Source organism: Eurytemora carolleeae, unplaced genomic scaffold (assembly GCF_000591075.1).
Source record: "Eurytemora carolleeae unplaced genomic scaffold, Eaff_2.0 scaffold37, whole genome shotgun sequence".
Lineage (NCBI taxonomy): Eukaryota > Metazoa > Arthropoda > Copepoda > Calanoida > Temoridae > Eurytemora > Eurytemora carolleeae.
Genome location: NW_019396242.1, coordinates 609,833 through 625,287, shown reverse-complemented (window position 1 = coordinate 625,287; position 15,455 = coordinate 609,833). Strand labels below are relative to the sequence as shown.

At 35.0% G+C, this 15,455-nt stretch overlaps 2 protein-coding genes across 3 annotated transcripts in view; both read left to right on the top strand.

The window, feature by feature from the left end:
* Nucleotides 1-442: 442 nt before the first annotated feature.
* On the top strand, nucleotides 443-7,928 carry LOC111699147 (uncharacterized). Its single transcript, XM_023469736.1, has 10 exons — nucleotides 443-1,438; nucleotides 1,915-1,984; nucleotides 2,271-2,402; nucleotides 2,655-2,769; nucleotides 3,092-3,635; nucleotides 3,974-4,182; nucleotides 4,267-5,093; nucleotides 5,749-5,961; nucleotides 6,045-6,155; nucleotides 6,388-7,928. Exons 1-10 carry the CDS (start codon nucleotides 525-527, stop codon nucleotides 6,679-6,681), a joined length of 3,429 nt encoding a protein of 1,142 aa, XP_023325504.1. The 5' UTR covers nucleotides 443-524; the 3' UTR covers nucleotides 6,682-7,928.
* Nucleotides 7,929-8,767: 839 nt separating this feature from the next.
* LOC111699151 (uncharacterized) overlaps nucleotides 8,768-15,455 on the top strand; it is a 9,634-nt gene continuing 2,946 nt past the window's right edge. Inside the window, exons 1-9 of one of the 2 annotated variants that reach the window (XM_023469742.1) lie at nucleotides 8,768-8,870; nucleotides 10,084-10,153; nucleotides 11,403-11,529; nucleotides 12,848-12,946; nucleotides 13,264-13,315; nucleotides 13,578-13,633; nucleotides 13,924-14,005; nucleotides 14,295-14,389; nucleotides 14,816-14,945. In XM_023469742.1, coding sequence (XP_023325510.1) covers nucleotides 8,835-8,870; nucleotides 10,084-10,153; nucleotides 11,403-11,529; nucleotides 12,848-12,946; nucleotides 13,264-13,315; nucleotides 13,578-13,633; nucleotides 13,924-14,005; nucleotides 14,295-14,389; nucleotides 14,816-14,945 — 747 coding nt within the window. In that variant the 5' untranslated portion in view covers nucleotides 8,768-8,834. Of the gene's footprint in view, nucleotides 8,871-10,083; nucleotides 10,206-11,402; nucleotides 11,530-12,847; nucleotides 12,947-13,263; nucleotides 13,316-13,577; nucleotides 13,634-13,923; nucleotides 14,006-14,294; nucleotides 14,390-14,815; nucleotides 14,946-15,455 lie in introns of those variants that run through there. The other variant, XM_023469743.1, reaches the window with a different exon arrangement.

Sequence of the window (15,455 nt, the reverse complement as noted above, 5' to 3'; positions counted from 1 at the left end):
CGGCCCCAAGTCTGTCTTGGACGCAGCGCTCGGCCCCCTATTCTGCCCGAGCTGCAGCGCTCGGCCCAGAAATTGTCCTGACCTAACCCTAAAATAATTTTAATTCGATAATAATAATATTGATAACAAACAAGTTTTCATGTATAAAAATGAAGGGGGGGGCGTCATAAAATTGTTCTCTAGGACAGACACAATTATTTTTTCCCCAGTACAATTTGTATTTTTGTGTTGGGCGTCCAAATTGCTGTTGAGATTTGAAGAGGAAGCAAAGGAATTTTTGGGTGTTAAATATCACAATGGAGGAAAAATTGTCATTTGATGTTCATTTCTACTCTTCTCCCTCCAATTCCTTGATTTATTTTTCTAAATATATACAGCCCCCGTCCGTCTATACTATTCTTGTTCATACTGTTGTATGGTCATTTTAATTTTCAACTATTTCAGGTTATGCTAGTTGAACTAGACACGATATTGGTGAATCTATCAGCTTGTATTATGTTGTTCTACCTGAATACCTAAGTACTATGATGACCCAAGAGCAACTAGCCCTGCTGCCGGCCGTTTCTGTGCCTCTAGCCGGTACCGGTACCCTGCACGGAGTACCGGTCGATTATGTAACTAGAAAGTTAAACACTTCAAGTGGAAGTGCCGGATCAAGCGAAGAGAACTCATGTTCACTTGAAAAAGATTACTATGGATGTTATTGTTTAAAGTTTATTGTTAAGAATGGAACTCATATAACCGAAGAGAAAGTGATAGAAGATTTTGGAACCTATGGTGAAGTAGTGGATGTGAGAGGTCCAGGTCTTTTCTCCGGGTTAAGAGGAAACCATGTTTACGTTAGGTTTATTGAAAGACGGGTTGCGGAGCATGCATTGAAAGAGTTAAGTGGAAAATATCATCAACTAACCCCTGCTTCAATATCAGATGTATTACCTGATAACTATGGTCTCTACACCATCAGCTTTTATAATAAAACCGGAATTCCGTCTAGTGAGGTTCGTAGAGAATTCTCCAAGTTCGGCGAGGTTAAAAACCTGACAGGATCTCTAGATGTTAAAGGTGGCCGTGTATTCGTGAGCTATAAGAACAAGGAGAGCGCAGTGCAGGCGCTGCAAGCATTCTTCTTCCGTAAGGATCGTTATCCCAATATGAAGTTTGCGCTCCCAAGATGTGAGAAGGATTATTTTGGTTGCTACTGTCTCAAGTTCTACAACAAGACCGGGGAGATGACCATCGGTAAGGTGATGGAAGATTTCAACCAGTACGGAGAGGTTGTTGATGTCCGTGGTCCTGGACTCTTTGATGTTACTGGTGATGATGTTTACGTGAGATACAAAGAGAAGAGCTCCGCGGAGCAGGCCCTCATAGAGCTGGTCGGGAAGTACGACAGCCTTTGTTTAGCTCCTCCTTCTGATATTCAAGCTGATAAATTTGGGTAAGCATGTTTCTTTTATCTACTATGCTTGCCAATCTTCTAATTTAACATTTAATTATGGCTTTATCTGTTAGCATCTTCTGTTTGTACAATATAAAACAAAACAAACATAAAGTTTGCCGATTTAATAATATTTTATTGTTGGTTTAAAAAAATTGTTGTGAGACAACTTTTTGAAATTCTGAGCATCCATAAACCTTCCCGAGGCCCCACACAAAATTTGGGCCCAATCGGTTCAGCCGTTTTGACGTTTATTGTATACATTTACACACTAACAGACAAATAGACGAGCACAGTTTCTATATATTGATTATTTTTTATTATTATGATTGGTTTTGAAAATGACTTTGCCCACGTAATATGAGTTTTTGTTTTGATTGGTATTTCCTATTTTCTTTGGATCTTCAACCAACATGTATTATTAATGTCACACCTTTAATGGTTTGATTTAATTTTAATTTATTGATTTATTTTAGATATTACACAATAACATTTGTGAATGACAAGTGTCTATCCAAAAGTGATGTTTGGTACATTTTTAGCAAGGTAAGCTATAAAATCTATACTTAATACACTTCTAATTTTGAACCGGCATTTAACCCCCGTAGTTTAAGTGTAATAGTGCTTCGATATATATTAAAGAAAATGTTTATAACGAAATTATCGTATAAATAAGAGTTTTTTATTGTAACTACGCGTTGGAATGTACATTAACCACTTTTTCCATAAAAATATGTAAGAATTTTTTTCCTACTTTTCAATCCCAACTAAATACTTGATTAATTGATGAACAAAACAAATTTGATAAATTTTCTAATTTTTTCTTTAAAAGTTTGGAACTGTCGCCTGTGTGAATGGAACCTTTGACTGCAAGAAAGGTCGAGTGTTTGTTTCCTACAAGGAGAAGCAAGGTGCTCTCAATGCACTGGAAACAATGCTGATAACAAAGGAATACCATCTTCAGGTCAGCTTAATCAAATCTTAATTTCATTTCTTTTAGAATCATTCAAAAAGTCAATTGAAATTTAGTTACCATTAAGAATTCTTATTGAGATGACTGTCAACATTTTGATTCTTTTGAACATTAACTGGAAGTTTTTTGCAATCTTATCCATGTCCTCACTTTGAAATATCTTCTCAATTTTGTAAAACTCATTTTTATTCAAAAAAATTACGAGTTAATCTTTTATAACTTACTAATATATTATGTAATCAGGTTTCCAAGAATTCAACGGTTCGAAAGAACGATTACAACGTTGTGTCTGGAGGGAAGGAGAATGATTCAATGGATTTCTCAGGAGATATGCAGAGACAAGAACGTGCTTCCTCAGGTAATATCTCTCTCGTAAAGAATCTACAAATACGTTTATTAATTAATGAAAAAAATATTAAAGAAATATTAATGGACTCGCTACATCATAATAAATGTCGACAATTTTTTCACCTGAAAGAGAGAAATTAAGGACATTTTGTTTCTTGTTGTAGTTCTAGAAAATCATTGGCCGCATTTTCGAATCTTCATTTGCTTAAGAGATTTAAACAAATCATGGACATTGGACAATGCGCTATAAAGTTCATCATGGAAGTCTTTATGAAAGGAATAACGTTAAGAATTCTTTATAAATAATGATTTCAACAACTTTCTTTGTTCAGAGCAAAAGAATCTACGGGACCGATCCTGTAGTCGAGAAGCATCCTGTGGACCACCTGGACTACGGTTAGCTGGTCCTCCTCCTACATCTCAACAACGTCTGTCCCACCATTCTCAGCAACATGTTGAGGGACCACCTGACAATATGTCTGGTCCACCCCCGCCCATTATGCATCAACGCATCACCGCTCCACTAATGGGCGTCGCCCCTGGTAAGAACGGATTAGTAAAGTTCAACAGGAACGTGGAAATGGATATATTCGGTTATTTCTGCCTTTCTTTTCTCAACGAGGACGGAGAAATTTCGGAGAAGAAGGTTCGGACGGATTTCTCCAAGTTCGGAGAAGTTGTGTCCGTCCGGGGTGCTCTGGGTAAGCAGAAAGGTCACGTGTTTGTCCGGTTCAGGAAGAAGGAGGCAGCGGAGAACTGTCTGAATTGTTTGAATAGTTTCCCGTTGAGTGAGATGTCTGAACTGTTCGGGAGATATCTCTTCCTGTCCCCTGCTACACCCAGGGATATTGACTGTGATATGTACGGATTATACAGGTATAGATAGATATTTTTATTAACTAAAATAGATGTGTTAGATTTGAACAGAGGAATAAAAAGATAAATTGATAAAGATTAAATCGTACTTTACAGAAACTATAAATACAAAATATTAAATAGCTGCTCAAATTGGATAGTTTTTGGAGTTCACTTAATAAAAGTCTGATTTGGTTTAGGACTAGGTTTACTTAAAAAGTACATGTTTAAATGTTCAAAAGAAGTCAAACATATCTTCATGTTTATGAGATATTGATTAGATATATCATAGTTACAAATCTGACAGAATTTCTAAAAATAGATGACAATTATTTTACTTATAATTTTTTTAATTTCAGCATCTCCTTTTTAAACCTGAATGCTAAGTCCTTCCCAAGCATTCGTAGCGAGTTCGCCAAGTTCGGTGAAATCGTCGGAATGACGAATGGTGGCGGAGGAAACACGGACGAGTTGGTGTGTATCAGCTACGCGGATAAACAGGCCGCAGTCCGGGCATTGAAAACCCACTTTACCAACAAGGATTATCCATACCTAGATATTGCGAAAGGTCGGATATATTTTACATTTTTTTAGAAACTTATATATTTACGAATGGAATGTTTATTTTTATACTTAATTGATATTTTTGTAGGTTCGTCTTTGTTACTTGTAAACTCCAGTGATAGCTCAGATTGTGAAGATCATGAATCTGCCACCATGCACCATCATCACCTGGAGCTGGCGCGTCTACACCAAGATCGGTTAACCGTCGGCCGTCCTTCTTCCAGAAACCATTCCTCGGAACGGCCGCACGATCCATTTAGTAACAACTCCGTGGTCGGAAACGATGTAGTCGATGAGCTTCTGAAACCGCTGCAGTCCTACTTCAGCGTGTTCCGAACTGGAAGCTATGATCACGGTTCTCATCACGGGCTTCTAGACGGAGATGTGATGAATGGAAGGGACGGACCTCCGGCTCACAACACCCGTAGTCATGATAAAAGGTACAAAATTAAGAAAAACCAGCAGTCTGATGTACGCAAGCGTCAAGAGGGCTCGGAAAACGGAATGATGCATCAAAATCACTCTGGGATGCATCATCACCCTCCTCCACAGCAAGGTCAAGTTATGCATCCGTCCCAGGGTATGTCAGCTCCGCCTCCTCTAACCAACGGCGGATATGCAGGAGCCCCAGTCATACTTGAGAGCATGGAGACGGAGATTGCCCAGCATCCGCCGCCAAATATGAACGAGCCGCCGCCAAATATGGTTTCTAATTCTAACTTCCAGGGTAACCGACCCCTTATTCTTCTTCCCTCTATGGTCGGGCCCCCACCAGGAGTAATGATGAGTCCACCTGGAAACCCACAGATGTACTCAACTCCACAGAAGGAGGATCGTAGACAAGATCCTAGACAGGAGCAGTTGGAGGCGGACATTAGTAATCTTTCTTTAATGGAGAATAGAGAGAGCTCACAGGTAATAAACAGTTGTCGGTGACAAAGGGTTCATCCCGAAAGATTTTGGCCACTTTGTGGCTGATTTGATAGACTAAGATACTATTTATCACAGAGCTTATGGATTGAGATGTTATTTATGACAGATTTTATGAACTAAGATGCTATTAATGACAGAACTTATGGACAAAGATGCTATTTATGACAGCTTATGGACAAAGATGCTATTTGACTAAGATACTATTTATGACAGGGCTTACGGCCAAAGATGCTATTTATGACAGATTTTATGGACAAAGATGCTGTTTATTACAGCTTATGGACAATGATGCTAATTATGATATAGCTTATGGACAAAAATGCTATTTATGACAGAGCTTATGGACAAAGATTCTATTTATGACAGATTTAATGGACTAAGATACTATTTATGACAGAGCTTATTAACAAAGACGCTATTATGACAGATTTTATGGACTAAGATGCTATTTATGACAGATTTTATGGACAAAGATGCCATTTATGGCAGATTTGATGGAAACAAGAAACAAGTTGTATAAATCTTATGTGTTTTCTGTTTATCACAGATAAACCTGTAGTAGATTCTAGTTAAAAAGAACCCTCTATTTTCAATAAGTTTAACCCTCCATATTTGTTAATTTTGATTTGTTATGTAGGGTAGCGAAGATTCATCAGATGAGCTTGAAATAACAACGCAAATACCAGCGGATATATCAGAACCTTCCAATCAACAACACAACATAGTTTCTCAACCTACAGTTACTTTTATCGCCAAAGATATGTTTTCTCTTTATTCCCTCAGTTTCATTTGTAAATCTAAAGATCTCTCAGAGAGGAAAATCAAGCTGGACTTCAATCTCGTTGGCGAGGTAAGGAAACTATTTAATAATTCAATATTATCAAAGATAAATAATTCTCCAATTTTTTTGTTAACTAATTTTATATTTTTTAGGTTTCTCGAGTTCGAGGTCAACTTGGTCGAGCTGAATCTACAATAGTTGTTAGTTTTGAACAAGAGAAGGATGCGTTAGCATGCCTCCGGGATACTTCACTCTTACAAAAGGTATTTTTTAATTTTACCTTTTTTGGGGCCTCTTCTTATGACCCCGGCCCCGCCTCTTATGAGGCTTGTTTTTTCTTCTGAGAAATGGGGGGGGGGGGTCACGTCATATTTAATTAGACGTCCGGCCATATTTTTCATCAATTTATGAAACCATGATATTTTTCTTGTATTTCCAAGCTTTGAATATTTAAAAGATTTAACGAATTTCTAATAATCTTTCATTTGTTTTCAGTATCCCAGTCTAGGAGTTGCTCCTCCCATGAGGGTAGTACCGGACAAGGACGGAAACTACTCCATAGAGTTCATCAACACAGGGATGTCAGGTGTGAAGGAAATTACCAACGAGTTCTCACGGCACGGAGAACTAGTGAAGGTTCACCAGGGTGGAGCTAAGAACGCAGTAAAGAGGGTTACAGTCAGTTATACTGACGTCGACTCAGCTATGCGGGCAATAGGAACCTACGCCAATGACAAGGATGTTAGAGGGATAGATTTTGTCGGAGAATGTCTCGAGTTTCAAGCCTAAGCTTTGAACTGTACCGAACTTACATTCTGATCGAGAAATCTGAACTTCTATCCTTGCTCCGTGTAGTCAACATGGACCTGCAATATACATTATACAGTTGGAGTAAACTACATTCCGATCCTTCAACTCAGTGATCTTAATCTCTTGTGATCTCGACGGGGTCTTCACATACTTCGTCAGCCACATGGTCACATTGTCCGCCAACTCGATGCAAACTGTGGCAGACAGATGCTCTGCTGTTCAGTTGCTCGGCTGTTTATATATATATTTTCTATTCACTGCTTTTGCTAAATACCTTCAGTTATTTGTAAATAAGGAAAATTTTAAAACGCGTGTATGTGTGTTTACAGAAACCAGAAACCTTTCAAAGATTCCTGGTTTAACCAAAATCTGATTTATCTAACCATGTATTGTCGTTATTTAATAGCAGTGTTTTTCAATACTATTCGATCCCTAGAATGGATTACGCATGTACGCATTCCTAAATTGCGTACACAGCTCATAATCATTGTTTCTTGACTCACCTACATATTTTGTTTCGACCATCATTCATTCTGCTTAAACTTATGTTATTCATACTTGAGAGCAACCAGCTCTTCTCTTCAGCCTTGGAAGAACTAGAAAACAAATAGGATGTCTACCCTTGTCTACAGTTTTCAACAACAACATAGTTTATAGGCTGAAATATTCAAATTCAACTTTTAATTCATTCTTGGATAATGGGTGGAATAGAAACCACACTGTGGTGGTATTTCAACGATATTTTATAAGTTCTAAGCCCTGTAATCATTAGTTTATATAAAGTGTAAGAGAAGGAGTAAGATTTTGCTAGATCTGCAACCCAAACTTCTCACTTGAATATTCAATCTCTTTGGTGCGTTTACGCAGAACAAATTCGGTCTTAATCCACTATTCAACCAGTTTAGCTGTAAGAAAAACCATTTATCTTTTTGACAATTAATGTATTTTTATTTTTTCCAGCTCTGTTCCACCATGAAATGGATTTTCCCCTTCTAATTGTATCATACTTGATGAAAATATTTTTAGATTTTGTTAATTGATCAGATTTATGAGATCAAGTGTCATGAGTTATATTGTGTTAAAGTGTTCAGTCCTAGTTTTCCATCCTTTTTTATGCTTTTTAATTAATTCAGTTTATTACATTAAGATGTAACGAAATTAAAATGGTAAGATGATATATATATTGGTATGATTACTTTAGATCAATAAATATGTAAGTAACCAAACTCGAGAAACTTAAACTAATTTAATTCAATTTTTAAAGATGCAATTTCAAGGAAAATTATTGACTACCTGGTTTTTAAATGAGGGGATGTGTGGGGCGGGGAGGGGGGGATAGCTAAGGATAACAGTAAAATAGAACAAATTACGAATAAGGTGAAACTCTGAAACCTGTATGGAGATCACATACTGTAATACTTGTATCGCTTTTAGTGAGATAATGATTTTGGCTTTGACAATTATGGGTTCAGGAAGGAAAGGGGTTATTGAAAAACTAACCATGTGATTATAATCGTATCTTTTTTAAGATTTTTTATGATCTGTTGTATGTAAAACTGAACCAACTTTGTGACTTCAACATATTTTATGTCGGGAAAAAATAGTTTCGAGTTCTGCCAAAAGTTTTGATTTTATTAAGTTTAAATCGCCGTTGTATTTCAGGGAAGTGTTAGATTTAAAAATATGTAATTCAGTAATTTTCTGATGCACTTCTGGTAGATTTTAATGAATTCATTTGTACGCGGTAATTTGTTCCTACTGGAGAATATTGATTTAAAAAGTTTGACAAATGTGATCGTTATAATTATAATTATGAAACTGTAAAATAACGGCGAAATCTGACTTTAAATGTTGTTAGTTGAAGGTATGCATACTCGGGGGAGGAGAACATTTTTATTATTAAAATATTAGAATATTTTAACAAAAAGAATTCAAACTACATTTTTTGCCTGCTTTTTAACTAAATTTAAAAAAGAATTATGTTGCGGTTTTTTATCCTTAGCTATCAAATTGGAGTGGGGGGGAGGGGGTTCTTCTTCGTCTCATCCTAGTTTCTAAGCTTGGCTATTTATTGTACATTTTCTAATTAAGTTAATTATATAATGTAGATAAATATTATTTCAGTATTTAAAATGGAACAGTTTGATTCTCCACGTCAAAATCTTCAGGAAACCATGTTTATAAATATTTCTTGACTATTGATCAGTTATTTAATTTTATCCAGAAATAAGATTGATAATTAAATGTTGTTGATTAAATTTTGTGTTCAGCTTTAAGTTGAAAACTTCGAAGTGGAAAGAAAAATATGAACTCTTTCTTTATTAAATCTTGAACAATTTTAAAAAGTTTTTTTTGGAATTCTGCAAGGCAAACTCATACATTTTTTTATCTTTAACTTGAATTTCAATCCCATTGGTTTTGGCTGTTCATTTCTGAAACTATATTGGATTTAATCAGTCTTTGGATTTAAAAAAAAAATAAACTTCTTTCGGTCAAAGATTCGGTTAGAAAGATTCGCGGGTTTGAACTTTAACCAATGTATAGTTTATATTGTTAAATTGGTTTTCTCCCCTTAAACTTTATTCCTTTCATATACTCAAACAGGTTCCTTTTTTTGTATTTAGATTTTCTCCCCTTAAACTTTATTCCTTTTATATACTCAAACAGGTTCCTTTTTTTTGTATTTAGATTTTCTCCCCTTAAACTTTATTCCTTTTATATACTCAAACAGGTTCCTTTTTTTTGTATTTAGATTTTCTCCCCTTAAACTTTATTCCTTTTATATACTCAAACAGGTTTCTTTTTTTTTGTATTTAGATTTTCTCCCCTTAAACTTTATTCCTTTCATATACTCAAACAGGTTTCTTTTTTTTGTATTTAGATTTTCGTGATAGGTTTTTAAAAGTCTAAATTTTTGTGTTTTGGATCTCAGGATCAATCATTTACCAATAATCTCCTTCTTATTCAGATTTACGGATTAATTTAATTCCTTGAAGTCATATCCTACAGGGATACCCTTAATTTAGGGATCTAGCATTGATCCTCAAGTTTAAAGGTGTCCACTTTGGATATCGAGATGAACTAACGTTCATAATTAACAATATCCAAATACAAAACTACTGATAACAGTTAATTTTATTTTCCTCATTTTTTAATAAGTCTTATATTTTCTTAGCTAGATTTAATTTTATGAGCCGAACAATATAAAGACTTCTCATGATTTGCGTCTTAATTTAAAACCTTTTTTTCGTGTGACTGATTTTTAATTGGAAGATTAAGAAAAATATATATCTTCCGCTGTGAAAAAGACGCATTAAAGATTGCAGAGATTAAACTATAATCGGGATTTTGTTGCTTCGAAAATAAACAATTGGTGTACAGCCTAGGAAATCCATTGCCGCCTATGCTACACCTGCTCCTCCCTCTAGATCAAGCAGAGTGGGAGATCAAGGTACTCGTATCGAACTGTTCCCTCTATAGATAAAGCAGAATGGGAGATCAAGGTACTCGTATAGAACCTGCTCCCTCTTTAGATCATGCAATTTGGGAGATCAAGGTACTCGTATAGAACCTGCTTCCACCTCTAGATCAAGTAGAATGGGAGGTCAAGTTACTCGTAAAGAACTGTTCCCCCCTCTAGATCAAGCAGAAAAGGTCAAGGTACTCGTAAAGAACAGTTCCCCCTCTAGATCAAGCATAATGGGAGGTCAAGTTACTCGTAAAGAACTGTTCCCCCCTCTAGATCAAGCAGAAAAGAAGGTCAAGGTACTCGTAAAGAACTGTTCCCCCCTCTAGATCAAGCAGAAAAGAAGGTCAAGGTACTCGTAAAGAACTGTTCCCCCCTCTAGATCAAGCAAAATGGGAGGTCAAGGTACTCGTAAAGAACTGTTCCCCCCTCTAGAGCAAAGTACACGTATAGAACCGCCCCCCTCAAGATCATGCAAATTGGGAGATCAAGCTACTCGTATAGAACTGAGACGTTACTCACAACAATTCTAGACGCATTTAGGAGAATTTTTACCCATAAGAAAATTAATTGGCAAGCATACAATTCCAGGGATTTGGATGATGATAGAATCATTTCACCCTCTTCTTCATAATATTCTTAGTAATAAATTAATATTTAGCAGCGACAAATGGTACTTAAAAAATTCTTTCATGTGATCTTTTAGTATCAAGTATCAATTATAGAAGTAACTCCGCCTTGTAGGATTGATGATCAATGATCATGTTTCTATTTAAAATTCAGTGATGGTGATGGACCAAACCTCTGTAGAGTAAAAAAGTAGATGTTAGTTCCACATTTATTGAAAATATATTTCGGTCTGGGTTGACCCTCGTCAGTTCTAATGATATAATAACCATCAAATCGATAAAAAATTAAAAAAATGTAAAAATCACAAGAAGATAAACAAACAAAAAGATTATTCAAAATAAAAATTTGGGCTGTATGGGGGGTGGGGGGCTTTCAGATTTAACCTTTTGATTCTTTATTGTAGAAGTATCTCCGCCTGTAATGATCAATGACAATGATCAATGATCGTGTATATATTTTAGAAAAGAATCTCCGTCTGGTAGGATTAATGATCATGAACATGTATATATTGTAGAAGTATCTCCGCCTGAAATGATCAATGATCATATATAAATTGTAGAAGTATCTCCACCTGAAATAATCAATGATCATGTATCTATTGTAGAAGTATCTCCGCCTGGAACGATAACTGAATCAACCCTCCTGGATAAGAATACTCCGAATCAATCAGAAACTCCCAACTTCAGTAATATCTCTAGTCCAGGATACGGGGGTTCACCAAATCTCTCTAGGTAGGTGTATCGTGCCTTCAAATTAAATCAGTATCCACATATTAAGAATACCAATTTTGAAATTTTAATATCTTTAAAACAGATTTGTATGGAGCATAACAGCAAAAAGAACCTGAGAAACTTCATCAAAACTATTTTGCAAATTATTGTTTTTCGGAAAAATGGTTTAAAATAAAAGTTATTTGGGGAGGGGGTTACTTGTGTGTATATGAATGGAACGGAGAATTCAAAAGTAATTTAAAAACTAACCATTGTTGTAAATTTCGTAGTCGTTATTTCAAATTAAGATCCACTGTCAGACATCAGATTCACAATGGTACCTTTAAGAGCTTGGAATGATCAAGATTGAATGCGATATCCATATTTATTTTTTCACTGAAAATATAAAAAGTTGAGCAAACAAATGATATATATTGATTTCAATTGATTCTCAGTAGAATGAATGCTATATCCAATATCCATGTTTAACTTGTCAAAAATTCATTACTTTCAATTATGGGTTCTCTACAAAAGGTACTTGCGCAAAATGGTACCCCCTGCCCGCCCCTCATAGAGAAGGATCACTTGAAATTTCCATGACAGTTTCTATATGCCTCTTTTTATTTTCAGGCAATTCAAATTTTGCATTCCTTCTTATCTTAAACTAACATTTGATGATTCACAGTATTTCAACAGCTGTTCAGTAGTTACAATATTCAATATAATATTCGCAGCTCACGTAAAGTGAAAAAATTAATAAATAAATTAATTCAGAGTTTTTTAGGATTCAGTCTAGTCAGATCTTATCTTATCTTATTTTATAGTTCCTGGAAGAGAGGGAAGGGGGGATGATAAGCGTTTTGAGTACTATTCCTTGGATGTCGAGTACTAATCACAGGGTCTGGGGAATTAATTTAAGGGTTTGGAGTACTAATCCCTGGGTCCGGAATACTAATCCCTGGGTCTGGAGTACTAATCCAGGGTCTGGAGTTCTAATCCCAGAGTCTGGAGTACTAATCCCAGAGTCTGGAGTACTAATCCTGGGTCTGGAGTACTAATCCTAGGATTTAAAGTACTGATCTCAGAATATGAAGTACAAGAAAAAAACTTATATTTTTGAGAAATAGACGAACGAATTTCTGTAAAAATGGATATTTTAGAATAAATACACCCTAGATCATCTTCCCTTTGACAATTGATTATTTTTAATTGTGATTTCTCTTTTTAGTGACTTGCACATTTATAAATAACCAATCTTCAAACTTATAAACAAAATTAAAAACATACCTTTTTATTGGAACGTCAATTTAAATTCCCTTAAAACTCGGATTTTTTTCAGGAACAAGAGTAAGATGGAGTCCGCGTCCAAATCTAAACTATCATCTCCAGACAAAGATAAACAAAATCCTAGTTCTAAGCTCAACAAATCCAAAACAAAGTAAGATTTTGGTTTTATCATGGACTAGCTGAAGGGCCCGACATTGTCCGTGGAATTTAAAAAAAATGGAAATAAACGATTTTTGAAGATACATGGTTTCCCTAAAAAAATTCCAGCCCATTCGGTTAAGCCGTTTGGCCGGCTATATGGAACACATATACGAATGTCTTATTTTATATATAGATATATTTTTATGCTAACTTGTTACTGATTTAGAAGTCCAACAAATTTTGGCATCACTAAAACAAGAACATTGTTTTCTATTTAATTGGTCCCTTAAAATATTAAAGCCCAAGGTTCATGATTTTTATTCTTAGGGAGACCAGAAGCAAAACTTTAGTATCTAATAGCGCAGGTGATTCTCAAGAGGTAATTAGGCTATATATTGGATAAATAACATTTCATTACTTTCCAATATTGCCACTTTAAATACCAATGGAAAAAAATTCACAATTTGAAAAGGATTTTCTAGTAACTTTTTTGGGGGAATAATGACTTTTTACATTAATTACAATTATTCTTCGTTGTTGATTTACTGCTGTTCTTTTATGCTAAAATTAAAACTGGTTGGCAGAATAATTTTGCAGGGTGGGGGGGCTGCTTACTGCTTATATACTTGAACTTTCCTTAGTCTGATGTTGATCAGCCGTCTGGAAAAACTAGATTTGTCGGGGACAGTATTAACAGGTAATGAAGGTTAAAAAGTGTGGGTGTTTAACGTGAATGTGTGCAATAAATAATAGAATGAATCTACGGGAATATTTACATTTCTAGCCAAAGTTTTTCGAGAGAATTTGATAAATACCGTTCTCCACAGAAATGCAATTTAAATCCGGTTTCTGACTAAAAGAACTGGTCAACCTTGAGCTAACTGTCTGAAAGAGGTGTAAGCCACTCGAAGCCTTAGATAGAAATAGAATTCGATTTAGAATTTATTTATTATTATTATTCATGTTTTTTTCATATTGTTTTTAAAGGAGCCGAAGTATGAGCCGGAGTGCTGGGCACACAAACATAAAATCTAGGAGACCTACTTCTACGGAGCCTACTCCATTACCGGTAGGACATTTTTTTCAAAGAAGCAAACAAAGCTGATTAGAAAACTATGTACCCTTTTAATGTATTTTGAGTGTTTAATTGAACCACCGACCTGGTCCATTTATTTTATAGTATGTTATTACTAAATGCAATTAGAATCTACAAACACAGTTAGTTCAGTTAAGTTAAGTAAAAAAAAATGAAAAACTTTTTCTCAAGAAATTTAAAAACCTACATTTTGGGTAAAATGAATGTTTTTTTTTTGTGAGGAGGTCTGTCTGTAGAGAGCTAAAAGATAAGGTTATTTTAGGAAAAGAGTTCCCTTTCATCAGTTTGGGTCATTGCACTATTATTAGCAGCTATAGTAGTAGTTGCAGCAGTTGTTTTAAATCAGCAGAACACAAGGTAAAACAGGGATATATATTTTCTTGAAAAATTATTCCCCCATTTTTAAAATCATTTTTGTTTGCGCGGAGCAGTACCTAATTGAAGGGTTTTATTCGCTACGTATATTAAAGAGTTATTCTAAAATTCTAAAAAGTAAAAGCTAGAATATCTTAAATACCTTCAAACCGACACAATTATGGAACAAAATTGTGGGGCAAGATGTTTTGGTACCCCTTATATTAAAATTTAATTGTTGTTATTACAAAACCTTGTTATACTTTTGTCAAATAAAATGTTGTTGATATTTTTTTCATTTTTTCATTTTTCCTTAAATTGGAATTTAAGCGAAACGAATGTTTAGGTACGTTGCAATCGTTTTGTATTTAAAGTTTGGATTGCTGAAGTTTCATTAAAATTCTTAATTTAATCTTGGAAATATTGAAGGTCTGCTGAGGATTGGGAAACTCATAAAAAAAGTTTCCGACATGAATTGCAGATGATCAGACATCAGTTCCCTGGTCAAACCTCGGAATCCTTCAAGCATGCATTCATAGCCCTCAGCACCGGCATGCAGGTACAGTACATCATTAAATTAAATCCAGGGGTTTATATTTTCTTGAAAAATCATCAGCTCACTCCCTGTAGTCCAGGAAAGTTTCAGGGTGGCCAAAATGTACGGATTGTACGGATTGTTTTTTTTAACCCTAAAATTGTACGGATTGTACGGATTTGTTTTCAAATTGTACGGATTGTACGGATTTTTATCCTGGAAAATACACCGTTTTTTTTAAATTTTCACTCATTTCAGCAAATTTTTCATGAAAATTATAAAAAAAAATTCTCGTCAAAATGAAGTTATTTTAACTTATTTTCTGCATTCTAAATAATATTAGATTGATTAATGTTTCAATTGACAATCAAAATTCATTCATAATTTTCGAGATATGTCCAAGAAGTGTTTATTTGAGAATATGTTCCATAAGTACTTATTTGATTGCTTATTCAAGAAGATGTTCCAGTATCCTGTACCCAGTATCCTGTACCCAGTATGCTGTAACCAGTATCATGTACCCAGTATCATGTA

What these genes read in the sequence shown, in the direction of transcription:
- LOC111699147 (XM_023469736.1), top strand. Translation starts at nt 525, where the DNA reads ATGATGACCCAAGAGCAACTAGCCCTGCTGCCGGCCGTTTCTGTGCCT. An exon ending in AGAATAGAGAGAGCTCACAG is followed by an intron (nt 5,094 to 5,748) that starts GTAATAAACAGT and finishes TTTGTTATGTAG; the next exon opens with GGTAGCGAAGATTCATCAGA. An exon ending in ACTTCAATCTCGTTGGCGAG is followed by an intron (nt 5,962 to 6,044) that starts GTAAGGAAACTA and finishes TATATTTTTTAG; the next exon opens with GTTTCTCGAGTTCGAGGTCA.